A 15,217-nucleotide genomic window follows, 5' to 3' on the forward strand; every position below is an offset into this window, starting at 1 on the left:
GTAGCTACAGTGTTTTCCTTTACTCTTTTCCTATATTATACTGTTTTAAGGATTTGATGTTCCACTCTCTGGATGTTTCTATAGTGTTTCTTTACCTTTTTTTGGATATTTATGATATCGTTATCTATAATTACAAATATACTATGCGGAGCATTTATGTGTCTGCATTTATTTTTCATCCTTTCTCATTACCTAAGTATAAATTTCTCTGGGCAAAAGGGTATGTACATTTTAAGGACTTGTTAATAAATTTCCAAAATGTCACTTACAAGGTTATACTGCTTTATATTGCCACCAGCAGAGTGGTGAGCTATTTTTAGACACACACTGTACTAATGTTTTTTCTTAGACATGATTATCTTATTTTTTAGGCCTGTGGTTTGGTTAAAAATTTGGCCCTTATGACACATATCACAACCGACATGGAAGATGGACCCATTGTTAAATTAGCCAGCAATCTGGGAGTGGAAGATGTGAATTTACTATGTGGAGAAGAGCTCTCTTACCCAAATGTGTTTCTTGTTTTTCTCAATGGTAGGTATGTTATAGAGACATGTTCATCCTAAATAACTGTTGGGAGTAGGGAAGGAATCAGTTATTATCCTAGTATTTAAGGCACAAACATACTCTTAACTCTGGGCCCAGGTGGACCTTGATTTAAAGATGGAAGACTGTGATTCTGTTGGCTGCATTATGTAAAGTTCCCAGAGGACACAGCTGTGTGAGTGAAGGGTAACATGGCAAAGACTTACTGCTTTCCACCATCTTGCCTCTGCTAGCATATCCGCAGTGAAATAAGGTTCAACATAGTATCTTAAATATCTGAGTCATCCAGCAAAATAATCAGATCAACCCTTCTGTTTGATCATTGATATGTCAGCAGCCTATGGCAAGAAGTTCCCTTTCTTCTAACTCATACTTCAGTTGCCTCCATCACATACCTCTTCCTGCCTCCTTCAGAGCCCTCCAGAGGCTGGGCAGCAGTGTGCCTGTCCTTTTCTTCTTTGGTAATCTGTGTGCCTGCTTGATGTACTCACCTCTGACCACTTAGGTCCCATGTGTCTCTTCCCTTCTCTTCCCCTCAGTCAGGGATCGATTAACCCTGCAGGGAGGGCCTGTCAAGGGCGGGTCAGAACCTCAGCAGGGCTGTTAACTGTCTCCCGTCTCAGTGAATCCAGGAGGCTAACAGCGCATGAGCTCTTGACCTGCACTTTCTCCTGGTGTCTCTGAATCCTTATGAAAACATGGGAGGCAAAGCCTAGTGTCCTCATTTCACAGATCATGATCAGATGAGCAGTCACTGGGTATGAGGCAGAATCCTCAGTGCTCTCAACTCATCCTTCTTCTTAGTCACCCTGTGGAAGTGACAGAGCCAGTATGCCACCCAGGCGGTGTGTCCCCACATGCACATTCACAGCACTGTGCTGTAGGATGAGAACAATGAAACTCACTCACGCTGCTCTTCAGCGAGTGTGTGATGGAACCAGCCCTAGTTCCAGGGCCTCAGGATGGCCTTACCCATTCCCCTGTGCTGCTTCCCTCAGCCTATGGACAGCCGCATGTTAATAACTGTTTTCAAATGGCTACTCAGTACTCCTGCATGTGTTTTATTGGGTGGATATTTTAAATCAGATTAGGTTTATTTTTTGTTCCTGTCTTATACCTTTTCTTCTTTTTTTGCTTAGGTAACATCTTGGGTGTCATTCGAGATCATAAAAAGCTAGTGAATACATTCCGACTGATGCGAAGAGCAGGATATATCAATGAATTTGTTTCCATCTCAACAAATCTTACAGATCGGTGTGTTTATATATCTTCTGATGGAGGAAGGCTGTGCAGGTATATGTTGTTAGAAAGAATTTGTCTCTTTATATTAACTTTTGAAAGAATAAGTCTATTTTTAAGGCTGTTTTTTCCTTCTTCAATGTTAAGATGAATTTAATTTAGTTGACAAACATTTCAAAGATTAATGGGAGACCATCACTGCCTTCAGAGAGTTCAGTCTGCTGAGAGAGGAGAAGTAATTATTATTAATAATAATCAACTATACAAGTAATAAATGCTAGTCACTATTTTAGTGGATATACTGTATGTGTAAGGTTTAATTACATTCAGCCCTATGAGGTTGAATTATTATTTTCATTTAGCAATGGGGTGTTCCATGAGGCTGAGTAACTTACCCAGAGCTACAGAGTGGTGGAGTCAGGCTTTTACTGGGAACTCTGTGGAAGTCATTTGACTCTAACAGTCATGATTTTATCTCTGTATTCTATTACTACAAACTGAGCTTTAAAGAATTAATAGGATTGTGTTGCTTGAGTGTGGGGGAAAGAGAAAGGCTAAGGAAAATCAAAAATTAAAAAAAATAACATCAGACCTAGTAGAAAGTAGGGTACTATTATTCATTCAGCAGATCTTTATTAAGGGCTTGTTGTGCACAGGTACTGTCTAGCAGCTGGAGGTACATCGATGAATATGACATAGTATCTTGTCTTTGGGGGACATGCAGGAGCATCAGCTGAGGTCATTACTGTGTTTCAGAAGCCTTCACTCACTTATTTTCCGGTTGTAATTTTTTGACTCCTGATAATATTAGGGTATAAGGCACTGAGTGAGCTAGCCATAGGTGGAAGTCAGAGCTGGAAGAGAGGACTGCCATTGTTTGTATCTGTCCAGCATCTTTTCTTCCTTCCAATTACACTATATTCTCCCTTGGGGACTGCTCTTCCCTACTGCATTCAGTATGAGGCCTTCCTTGACCAACAAAGGGTCAGGTATGAGATCTAAGCAAGGCCAGTCAGACTCCCTCTCAGAGTCATCAGTTGAATTCAAGTAGAATAAATCAAGGGAGGGAAGTGATTGAACTTCTGTGTTCTGGTAGTGACCCAGGCAGGAGTCTGCCTGTCACTCCTTTCCTTCTAGATCCTTGTAGCTGCTCTAATTCCTGTTCCTTCTGTGCCTGAGCATTTCCCCTTTTTCTTTGATTTTTGTCCTTCCAGTAAATTCTTAATTCTTCCAGCAAATTCCATGTTGCTTCAATTAGCAAGAATTGATTTCTCTTAAATAAACCCAAGAGTGATATCTGTGTTCAAGTCCTAACTTGACAGTTATTGTCTTGTGTGACTTTGAGCCTTGGTTTCTTTGACTGTATAATGTAAATAGTAAAGCCTACCTAGGATTGTCCTGAGAATAACTGGCAAGGTGTGGTAAGTACTTCTAGGGTGCTCATCACACATAATGTGCGTATTTCTAGCTGTTAACAGCATGGCCTAATGGGGGACAGGAGAAACAATGACATGTTCTAGGTTGGCTTTTTTTACGATTTTTCTCTTTCATTACAGTCACCATAATAAAGCATATTCTAAAAACAAATTCTTTTTTAGCAGTAATTTTACAATGGCAGACAATAGATCTGGCAGAAAGAATAGTGGAATTTATTGGGTTAGTGATTCCTCCCTCTCCTATTCCTGTGTCTGCCTTCATTTCTGAGTCTTAACCTGAGCTACGCTGCAGTGATCCCCTGTGGCAACAGGGTCACTCTGCTTCCCTCCAGTGAAGAAGCCAGAATTTTGAGGTACTGTTGATTTCCAGGAAAAACTCACCCAGTTCACTTTTCAGCAACTCACGTTCCCCTTTTGTGATTATGCGGCTCCTCTGCTTCAGAGCTTAAAGTGCTCATTAGTCCTCACATAGTTATTTGAGCTTCGGGGTGCAGCGCACAAGTGTCTGCTAGTTACTTGCTCCTCTCTGTGAGAGCGGCTGTCCAAATAGCAACGGCCCTTAATGTTTCCATGCTGCATGCCACCCTTTGTGTTGGTGTTTCTTCGTGGTGGCGAAGCCCTAGTCGGCAAGTCACCACTGACAGTTACAGGTTAATCTGTGAAAGTGCTCTCTCTACCTTCCACCCATTACATCAGTGCAGATCCCAGAGTAAAGAAGCTTCATTTTTTGCAAAAGTAGAGCCACTCGTTTTGGTCAAATATAGTTTAAGTAACCTGTTAGTCTAGCTCAGTAATTCTTATCCTAAATCATACTGCTCCAGAACATCTGGATATTCATCACAAATGCCATTATTACCCTTGGTGACAGTGTTTTGTTGCCACCTAGCTTCAGGGATATACAGCAGTCCCCCCCTTACTTGTGAGTGATGATATGTTCCAAGACCTTCTGAAACATTTACAGTTTTAAAAAATAAAACATGTGACATAAAGTTTTCATTTCCTTCCTAGACTTTGTTGAGTATCCTTCTTGTGCTACCTTTTCATTTAAAACTGTGTGTGTGAGTGTGTGTGTATTTGTGAGTTATAGAGAACACATGTGTATATGTGGATAGAGGTCCCAATGTGGTCACACTTGCCAAAATCCGTGTCCTCAAGCAATCTGTGAATAACTTTGGTTGTTTCTGCATCATCCTTTCACTATAACAAATATTACTTGCTGACATAACTCTTCTGTGAAATTACTATTAAGTTATTTTTTTCTATCCTAGACCTTACATAATTGTTAAGAAACAGAAGCCAGCAGTCACGAATAAGCACATGGAAGAGCTGGCTCAGGGGTACAGGTAAATGGCCAAAAATGAAAATAATGTTATTTGATCTGTTCTTTTAAGAAAAGTTTATTTTTCATCTTTTAATCCTTCCCCATCAAATATTCCAGCCTGTTAAAAAAACATACTTCTCCACATGAAGTTGCTTGGACATGTTTAGATTGCAAGGCTTATTTACAAAGTCTTGGTGTAAATTTCTGTACTACTAGTTTTTAGTGAGAAAAGAACTTACATTGATGTGGATACTGTGGGTCTTTCATCATGCAAAGTTTTTAAAGTCAAATATTTTATAAGTGAAAACCAAATTAGCAAAAATCAGATATATTTAATGTTTTTATCTCAGTGATTTCTGATCACTCTGTAATCCAAGAATAATGTTTCAGATATCCCAGTGTATTAATTCTGGTAGAGAAAGGTGCCTTGAGCCAAATAAAGCCAGTATCTTCTGTCGTTAAATAAAATATTTCAATAAAATGCTTTTTTATAATGTCCCTTTTTGACATTATTTTCCCAGGAATTTTGAAGATTTCTTACATGAGAGTCTGGTAGAATATTTAGATGTGAATGAAGAAAACGATTGTAACATTGCACTCTATGAACATACAATTAATAAGTAAGTAGAATCTGTGACAACCTTAATTGAAATCTATTCTGACCATAGACACTGCCTTCTTTCACTTGTCTCCCCGTTCTTCTGTCATGTACCCCTGTAGTAAGAACTGTTAGAGGTACACTGTTGTGCAGTGAAGCATACCTGTCACTGTCCCAGTTGAAGGTACCACAAAGTTGCTAGCAAGCCATTTTTAGACTTAATTATCCTTCCAACCCATGTGACATTTAATATGTATTTTTCTAAAAGAAATAATTTTTCTGATTTTGATATTCAGTTATAAAAATTGAACTAGTGAATCAGACTACATAAAAATAGATTTCTTCTGGAGAGAATTTTGTCAGTGGACATCCGAATTCTTACTATCAAAGCAAGAATTCCCTACATATGTTATAAAGATATCTCTAAGCATGCAATGAACTTGAGATGGTAATATGTTCATAATATTTTATCCTTCATGTTACTCAAGCTGACAATGTGGTTTTCAATTCAACTTCTGTCCCTGTCTGTGTCCACATCAATTCTTCAGCTTGTAATGTAGACTTCACCCAGACGCCAAGCTCTTACCACCACCATCTGCCATGCAGTCCATGCCATTGGTTGCCTGGATTCTTGCGGGAATCTCCTGACTTGTTTCCTGTGCCTCATCCAGCCTGTACCTCGTCGAACAGCATGCTCATGTCATCTCTTTACTCACATCTCCAAGGTCCTCATAGAGGCCTCAGGTTCCTGGCCTCGCCTGAGATGCTCCTCGCACACTCTGCCTTAGGCCTTTGCTGCCTAGAATTTCTCTCCTTTCCCTCCCCTCCCCCACCTACAGGGCTTTACTGCTTCACCTCCAGGTTCCCCCAAAGTGCACCTTCTTGTGAGTCTTCTGGCCACCTCGTTTGAAAATCAAAATACCTCTATCCCTAAATGCCCCCCTGTACTTTATTTTTATAGTGGTTTTTTTTTTTTTTTTTTCCTCGTCTTATTACTACAGGGTAAAAGCTGTGTCTTGCTGGTTTACTTGTGTATGGTCTTTTTCCCTCCACTAGAAGCTCTATGAGGCTGGATTTTTTTTACCTGGTTTTTTTTTCATTGCTATAAGTGAATATGACTGTTAGGATTACCTAGTCATCAAGCTATTCCACACATAAAATTCATCTTATTTAAAAAATATAAAAATTGCTGTATTATTTAACTTATGAAGTTTTTTTAAATGTAGAAATGCATAAATCCCCTTCCTTCTCCATCCCACTAGACTCCACTCTTCTCAAGTAGCTAGTGCTAATAGTTTGGTATGTACTTTTCTAGATATTTTTCTAAATAAGTATAAAAATACATACCTGATCCCACACAATGCATATATAGAAGACAATGGTAATATGGTTTTCAGTGTCTTAATTTTTAAATTTAGTGTCTTCTGGATATTTTCTATATTAGCGCATATACACATATTTGAATATATGTATAAATTATTTTTATTTGCTGTTTATTACAGTATCTTCCTTCACAAATATAGTTTATTTAGTTTATTCTCTGTTAATAGAATATTTAGGTTGTTTCTAATTTTTCCACTATTATAAGCAGTAAGTTACTGAATTTGAAGTAAATTTAAATGCTTTATGCACATTGGAAGAAAAAATCTCCTAATTCCTGTTCAGGATAGAAGCTTATAGTGGTTATGATTTTAAAATAAATAATTTTCCTTTTTTGTAAAATTAGAATTTACAGTGTTTAGACTTCCAATGTTTATTAGAAACTGCATGATTTTGTATGTTGTTGTCATGATACAAGAAAGAAAGAAATTCTTTGATGGTTCCCTTTTTTTTTTCTTTCAACTCAACTAAGTACTGAAAAGTAGTTTTTATTTTCAAGGGGAATGTCAGCCTGGCCAGTAATGGAACAAAGCAGTATATTTAAAATAAACTTTGTTTTATTCTATTCCATAAAATGTAAGCCCATGCTCTTTAAAACACAAAACAAAACCTACAATTCTTTCCCTCCCTGCTGACAAGAGGCCCAAGGTGATGACAGAATGGGGCTTTGCCAGGTCCTAAGGAAAACAATTTCTTCCAGCCAAGAGCTACTCAAAAAGTACCTGCCCTCACCACACTAGGAACATACTTTAGTACATGAGTATTGAAAAAAAAAATGGATGGATAAATGAATAAGTAGAAAATCTTGGGGCAGGTACATCACAGCTAAATCCACATGCTGTATTGGGACCTGGTTTCTTGAAATCGCCTCTCTCTGAGGTACTGTCAGCTACTGAAATTGTTAGGATTCCACTTCCCAGTCATTTACATAGGAGACCATGAATTCTGAATGTGATACCTGTTACTTTCAGCAAAGACTTAAGAATAATCTGGCTTCTCTTTCCTGTGAAAATATCTGAGATGCTTTGTCATTTAGTCAAAAACTGGGTTTTCTACAGAAATGTATTATGAAAGTAACCGAGATTCTGAGACTTATTAGATAAACGCTTACCTTTTGTTTAATACCTGTAGCAATACTGTCCAATAAAAATATAATGCCACTGATAACTTCACATTTTCTAGTAGCCACATTTAAAAAGTAAGAAGAAACAGGTGAAATTAATATTTTAATTTAACTCGGTATATCCAAAATATTGTCACATAACATGTAATCAATGTAAAACATACTAAGATATTTTACTTTCTTTTTCCTACTACAAGTTTTCAAAATCTGATATGCACTTATAATTTGAATGTCTCAGTTTGGATGTTAAATTTCATCAGAAATACTCAATCTGATCTCATAACATTTTAGTTTAAAAAGTAGATTCATAAATATAAGTTGCTCTGAACATAATTAGAAGATTTTAAATAACAAATTGAATTATTTAAATTTAGATTTGAGTTTTAAATTTTTAAATAAGTAAAGTTAAAAATTCATTTCCTCAGTCACACGAGCCTAATGTTTCAAGTGCAAAGTAGGCATAGTTAGCAAGTGGCTATGCTTTTAGTCCCCATAGGTCTGTGGTGCTCTGTAGGGGATATGTTCCTGTCTAACATGACAAGCTTCTCATTGATATACATTGGAAGAGTGAGTAAAAAAACCTTCTCATCCATATGCATATTATTAGTACTATATTTCTATGTTCACTATTCTAGTTTCTCTATGTATTACATATCAATAGTTAGCATGTTACAATAATGCTTTATTTTTTATATATGCAATTCTGTGCTATCTCCCTTTTCTTGTAGGTCTATCACTAATACAACTTTTATAATGGTAGAAATTTTTAAGTTTTTAAGTTCTATTGTGTTTTATTTAAGCATGTTTTTATTTTTCAGTTTTGTTAGCATCACAGTTTATAATCTTGTAAATTCCTGGGGGAACTAGATAACAATATTTGTATACTCTTTAAGAGACATTGACTTTAGTACTTGATGTCTCAGATGTCTAATTCTTGACTTGCTAGAGATACCACCCACTTGGAGATTGAACCCTTCACTCTTCTTGGCGTCTGTGCTGGCCTGATCCCTTATCCTCATCATAACCAGTCCCCAAGAAACACCTATCAGTGTGCCATGGGGAAACAAGCCATGGGTAAGATTTCTTAAACTTGATTGTAAATACTTGCAGGAAAGACTTAAACATTGTTCTTCACTCGTAGCCTGTGTTTGATCCTGTTAGGCATTGGTGATGCCTGAGAATTGCCTATAGAACTTGTAGCGTTGCAGGAACCCTGTCCTGATTACAGCTGAAAACAAAAATGCAGAAAACCTCTCTGAACTTGTTTCCTTTACAAAGTGGCATATAATAAATGCCACAGAATTAAAAGCAAGTAAATATGAAGAACAGAGTTCTACAAAATGTAAATTGTTAACTCAGTGAAATGGAAGAAAGAGCCAAAAAAAAACTGAGGGTGAAGGGAGGAGGGGGAGAAAAAATAAAGATGTACCGTATGTATTAGAATGTACCTAGGTTTTGTCTGGATGATAATCATTAAACTCATTATATCCTTGTGGTTGCCCTGCATCTCCATACCTAGTCTGAGTTCATTTTCCTTCCTTTATATTTTTCTTCCCTTTATCTGTTCATCTATTAATTTATCTATCAATCCATTTATCCACCCATCCGTCCATCCATTGAGCAAGACTATAGACCAGATATAGAGGTAGAACCTGAAAACAGATGAGTAGGAGCCCTGTGCCTAAGGAGGTCACAGCCTAGTAGGAGAGATCAACCAACAAAACAGTAATTCAGTCTAGTTCAGTGAATGTCTAATAGACCAACAGCCAGAACCTAAGGAAATTAGAGGAGGAACATAGAGCTGAGCTTGGCCTTGAAAGGCAATTGTTTTCCAAGGGTAATAGAAATATAAGCATTTCAGTGGCAAGTCTTAATACTTCAGTGTGGCTGTCTGATATTTGAATGAAAGAAATGTGTTAAAGAAGTACCTTATATTAAGTTTGTGTTTTGTCTTGAACATGATATGGAGAGAATTCCAGTGCCCCTCCCCCCCAAAAAAAGTTTTGCTTATAAACCTTTTGAAATTATTTTAAAATCATTCAAAGCATAATAAATTTAATAAATTTTCTTTTGATATATACCTATGACATCAATATAATTTGTCATCTCTAATTTTAAGTGATATAAGGAACTTCATGAAGAAGTTGTGAAAGTGCAGAGAGGAAGGTTTTTGCATTGCCCTTGGGGGTCAGTTAGAGAGCAGTCAGCTTCTCGGCTAGCAGCACCATCTGAGCTGACCATAACTTGACAATTAAGGCATCCTGTTTCTTCATTATAGATAGAGAGTAGATATATTACTTTTCAGTTTTTTGTATTGCCGTTTTGCTGGCTAGGAAGAAATAAAAAGCATGTTACTCTACTGCCATTTACCTGAATGATATAAGGCTTGGACAGTTGGGAATAATTCCCAGTGGGAAAATCTAAACAGCGGCTCATCAGTTTTGCCTTCCCATTCATCCTCAGTGGCAGTGGAGGCTGAGGTCTCGCTTGTGCCTCTGACTCGCTAACAAGTTGAAATATACAGTGCTGAACCCTGTGTGTCATGAAAGGGCTATCACTTCTATTGGGTTTACCAAACCATTTTGTTTCATGATGTGAATCCCGGCTGAAACAATACACCTTTTGTGTAGAACCTTCAGCAGAATTAAGGGAAGACTAATCACTTCATCGCTAATGCCACTCTTTATGTGTTTGAAGATTAAAATAGAAGATCTGTATCTATCTCCACTTAGTGAAGCTTTTTTTTAAAAAAATAAAGAATAGGCTTGAAGGAAAGAAATAATATTTTTATTTTTATAACACCACTCCCCACAAACAAAACAAAACAAAAACAACCTTTATTTTGTGGTCCTGAGTATCTGAAGCCTTGGGTTAGTTACCACACACAGTTAAGCAGGATCAGTGTGTACAGAAAGCCAATTCAGTGTCTGTAGAGTTCTTTTGTAGTTTTCTGTGTGAAGGTTTTTTTCCTCGTTTTGTTTTGAGTGTCATTTGCAATTCATTGTCTGTGTTTTCTGAGGTTGGTGTATTCAGCTGCTCTGACCCTGGGTCCTGCACATTTAGCTCCTTGGATACAATCCTCTGACGTTACTGCTGACGCTAGGAAGACAAAAGCCACTGAATATCTTAAGTAATAAAAAAAAAAAAAATGCCTTTGTTACTGTTTGTTAATATAAAACACCTGACTGGAAAGAAAAGCATTGAAATCAAAATATATTTAAAGTTGGCACATAACATGGCCGCATATCTCTTTTGACAGTAAAATAGCTGCAGAAGTATTAAGCAAGGTCTATATGAAAAATCATAAAAAGAAAAGGTCAGCGGAGGGAGAAAATCCACTGCCGAGTTCCTGGTTTATAAAGTAGAACCAGCTTTTTGAGCGGACTTCCCTGGATCATTTTAATTCCATGCCATCTTGGCAACTGATAAGTAAAAATCATGTTCTTCCATTTTAAATAGGAGCCATCAGTGAAGACTGTTTTAATCTCCCAGAGATTCTATATAAATTTTTCTGAAGTAGTAATAGTTGCAGTTTATCTGTTAGTTCATATAGAAAATGAAAGACTGTAGCCCAAAATTGATTCACTAAATATTCCAGCCAACCTGAAAATTTGCTGTGTACCAACTCCTATCCCGTCAATACCAATCTTCCCCTCCCACTGAGAGAATGAAGAAAGAAGTCATTTTCCGTCACTGCAAGGAAGGACACCAGGACTAGCACAAAGCTCAGAAACTAAAAGCCTTACCTCATATGTGAGAGAGCTAATCCAACATGAGACACCAGCAGAGGGAGTTTCTTTGGTCTTTGGCACTTCAAGTTATTAATAAAGTTCAGGTTTCCACACAGCATCTCTCTATGCTGCTGAGAAGCTCTCCTCTTTCATGGATGCGGCTGTGTGTTGTGACATGGCTCAGAGCAAGAAGTCAGGTAGACATCTGGAAAAGCAAGGTCTCCAGGTCACTCACTCTAGGAGCAAAAGCTCAGTGTTGGAACTGCATTGGGTGGAGTCTTAGTGGTACCCAGTGCTAAGTTCACATGAGTCACACTTTCATATCCTGCCCATTTTATTAGTTGGCAGTCCTCTAGTGGAACACTGTCCTGTTGAAAAGAATCACTCAGTCACTATCAGCTCATTAATGAATATGCATCACAGCCCTCCCGAGCCCCGCAGCTTCCCACCAGCCCTGCCCCCTTCAACTGCAAGTCATTGGGACTTGTTTTTTTAACTCAGGAACTAATGCAGACTCTCTTTGTTTTCAATAGATTCTGTTCCTAAGCAAATAGTTTCTTTCCTTATGTTCCTCACTTCAGAGTAGGATGGGATGTACTAGAAAGATGCTGGAAATTTTTAAGATATTCAAAACACATGACACATAAAGATCCTCACAAAATTTTGTTTCCTTCTACAACTCTTCCCTACTTTTGGGGTGTTCTTTGCCTTTTAGCAATATTCTTTCTTGGCACAAAATGAAAAAAGAAGTCTTGGCCAAATTATTCACAACAGTTCTTTTTTAGAGTCCTGCTGTTAGTTTAAACTTTGTGTGTGTGTGGAGGCGGGGCGGGTTTACCGGGGATTGAACTCAGGAGCACTAGACCACTGAGCCACATCCCCAGCCCTATTTTGTTGTTGTTGTTGTTGTTGTTTTGTTTGTTTGTTTTGTTTTTGTTTTTTGGGTTTTTTTTTTTTTTTTTTTTTTTTTTTTTTTGTATTTTATTTAGTCTCACTGAGCTGCTTATTAGTGCCTTGCTTTTGCTGAGGCAGGCTTTGAACTTATGATCCTCCTGCCTCAACCTCCTGAGTCACTTGGATTATAGGAGTATTCCCCACACCCAGCAGTTAAAACATTTTTTAAAAAATTATTGTAGCTATTTTCAATACGAGCATATGTAGTGTTTCCTAAGATTAGAATGTTGGCAATGAATACATATGAAGGTAAAATTAAAGTTTAGTATGTAGGTTAGAATTGAAGATAGAGCAGGTAATATTGCAAGGTAATGGACTGCATATTTTTGTCATTACTGTACTACCAAATGTTGTTGTTGGTCATAATAAATTTACCACTTATTGAGTTACCGCGGGTTTTTGGGGGGATGCTGGGGATTTGACTCAGGGGCTTGCACATGTACTCTACTATGAAACTACTCCCTAACCCTCCAAAATTCTTGTGTATGTTTCTTCTAAACACAAACATAATCCTGTAAGATATAATACATACTTTTTTTTTTCTGGCAAAGAAGGTGAATCCCAGTATGGTTGAACAACTAATAAGAGGTTATATTATGTGTTCTATCAAACTTACTAAAATTCTTCTTAGCTAAAACTTTTTGCCTCACTTCCTCCTAATCTCCGTGGGTCACTGGCTGCCTTCCTGCTGTACTGCAAACCCTGAACTCCTTGAAGGCAGGAAGTGTCTTCTTATTGTATCCTTGTGCCTAGCATAATGCCAGCTTAGTCAGTGGTAAGGTAAGGACCTAATAAATGTTCCAAAATAAATGAAATCTTGGAGCAGGTTAAAATTGTTAAGAACTAGGAATAGATTTTCTAAATAATTTTGAAAGAGTACATTGGAAGAATTAAAGAACCTGGTTTTGATTAACTATAAAGCTACAATAATAAAGGCACTATGGCATTGACAGAAGGGCAAATATATCAGTGAATGGGACAGAATTATAATAAGAGTCCAGAAAGAGATCTACACAATTATGCGCAATTGATGTTCAATGAATATATCGAAGTATTTCATTAAGGAAAGAAAAATCTTTTGAACAAAATAAAATCTCTGAATATCAATATGGATAAAAGAATGACTGTCAATTTCTACCTCATACTATATAAAAATTAACACAAAATAGATCATAGTATTAAATGTAAGAGCTAAAAACATAAAACATTAAAGATGGAAATAGAGTTGAAAATCTTTATGACTCGAGGTATGCTTTTAGAACATAAAATATACAAATCCTAAGAAAAATCATTTGGATTTCTCAAAATTAAACCTCTGCTCTCTGAAAGACAGGAATACAAAAATGCAAGCCACAGTTTGGGAGAAAGTATTTGTAATACAAATGACTGACAAAGGATTTGTATCTAGTATATAAAAAGAACTCTTCAGTAAGAAGCCAACTTGGTAAAAAAAATGTGCAAAACAGAACCACAACCAGGCACTTCACAAAGCAGTAGGAATCATCTATAAGCATGTGAGCCTATGTTTAGCATTATTAGTTGTTGGGTAAATACAAATTAAAACAACTATGAGGTACTACTACACAAAATTATCAAAGTTAAAAAGACCAGCATGATAAGTGCTGTTGAGGACAAACAGCAGCCACAGGGCTTCTACTCTTCTGGTGCAGATGGAAAAGTAATGCAACAACTCTGGAAAATTATTGGATAGTTTCTTAAAATTAATTCTTCCATTACCAAACAACCCAGAAAATTCCACTCCTGGGTATTTATCCAAAGAAATTAAAACAGATGGTCTTGTAGATGAATGTGTTTAGCAGCTTTAAAACTATCAACATAAATATCCACCAACAGGTGAGTGGGTAAGCACAGTGTTGATTCATTCAGTAGACTACTGCTCATCAATCAAAAGGAATGGCCTACAATACACACAGGCACATGCATGAATATCAGAATCATGCCAAGTGGGATAAGCAGTCAAGAGAGCATACATATGATATGATTTCATTTATATAAAAATGCAAACTAATCTATAATAATAAAACAGATCACTGGTTCCCTGGGTCCAGAAACAGGGAGAGATCTTTGGTGATGGATCTTGGTTTTGTTTGTGGTTTCACAAATGAATATATCTGTCAGAACTCATCCATTTTTATACTTTAAATGGATGAAGTTTATTGCATTTGATAATAATTAAGATTTTGGACAAAGAAGTAGAAGAAATCAATACTTTAAACTTCGTTTTATTTTTTTCAGTATTTGTATTCTTATTTGTTTACATTCTAATCTTTTTCATCCCATTTTAGGGAAAAAAGTACTTCTTCCCTATTTTAACTTACTATTCGGGGGGTCAGGTACTGGGGATTAAACCTAGGAATGCTCTACCACTAAGCTATATCCCCAGACCTCTTTATTTTTACTTTGAGATAGGGGCTTTCTAAGTTGCTTGGGACCCTGCTAAGTTGCTGAGGCTGGCCTTGAACTTGTGATCCTCCTGCCTTAGCATCCTGAGTTGTTGGGATTTCAGGCACTCGCCACCACACCCAGCTAGCCTATATTTATATACCCTGCTATGCCAGTTTATAACTTAAGAAAGCTATTTTCAGAAAATGAGGCTTTTTAAGAAATAATATGTCTTGAGAAGTAAGAAAAGGAAACTATTTGAGACTTTAGTTCCAGCAAAATGGGGCAATAGAAGTAAACTTACAGATATTCTCCTTGTGCTAATTATGTGTATGTAATATGTCCTCTATGTGTGCTTTTTTTTTTTTTTTTTCCTTTTATTTTTCTGTGGTACTGGGTATCAAACATAGGTCCTTGTACATGCCAGGCAGGTGCTGTACCACTGAGCCACACTTCCAGTCCCTGCAATACTGTTTTTAAGGAAAC

General features: G+C 37.0%; 1 protein-coding gene across 5 annotated transcripts in view; it reads left to right on the forward strand.

The window, feature by feature from the left end:
- Positions 1-15,217, forward strand: part of POLR3B (RNA polymerase III subunit B) — a 126,586-nt gene that overhangs the window by 63,507 nt on the left and 47,862 nt on the right. For all 5 annotated transcript variants that reach the window (XM_079143077.1, XM_079143079.1, XM_079143078.1 and 2 more), the window contains 5 exons: positions 372-534; positions 1,686-1,839; positions 4,490-4,564; positions 5,064-5,162; positions 8,590-8,717. In XM_079143077.1, coding sequence (XP_078999203.1) covers positions 372-534; positions 1,686-1,839; positions 4,490-4,564; positions 5,064-5,162; positions 8,590-8,717 — 619 coding nt within the window. The remainder of the gene's footprint in view (positions 1-371; positions 535-1,685; positions 1,840-4,489; positions 4,565-5,063; positions 5,163-8,589; positions 8,718-15,217) is intronic.

Source organism: Sciurus vulgaris (assembly GCF_902686455.1).
Source record: "Sciurus vulgaris genome assembly, chromosome: 5".
In the NCBI taxonomy this organism is placed as follows: Eukaryota; Metazoa; Chordata; class Mammalia; order Rodentia; family Sciuridae; genus Sciurus; species Sciurus vulgaris.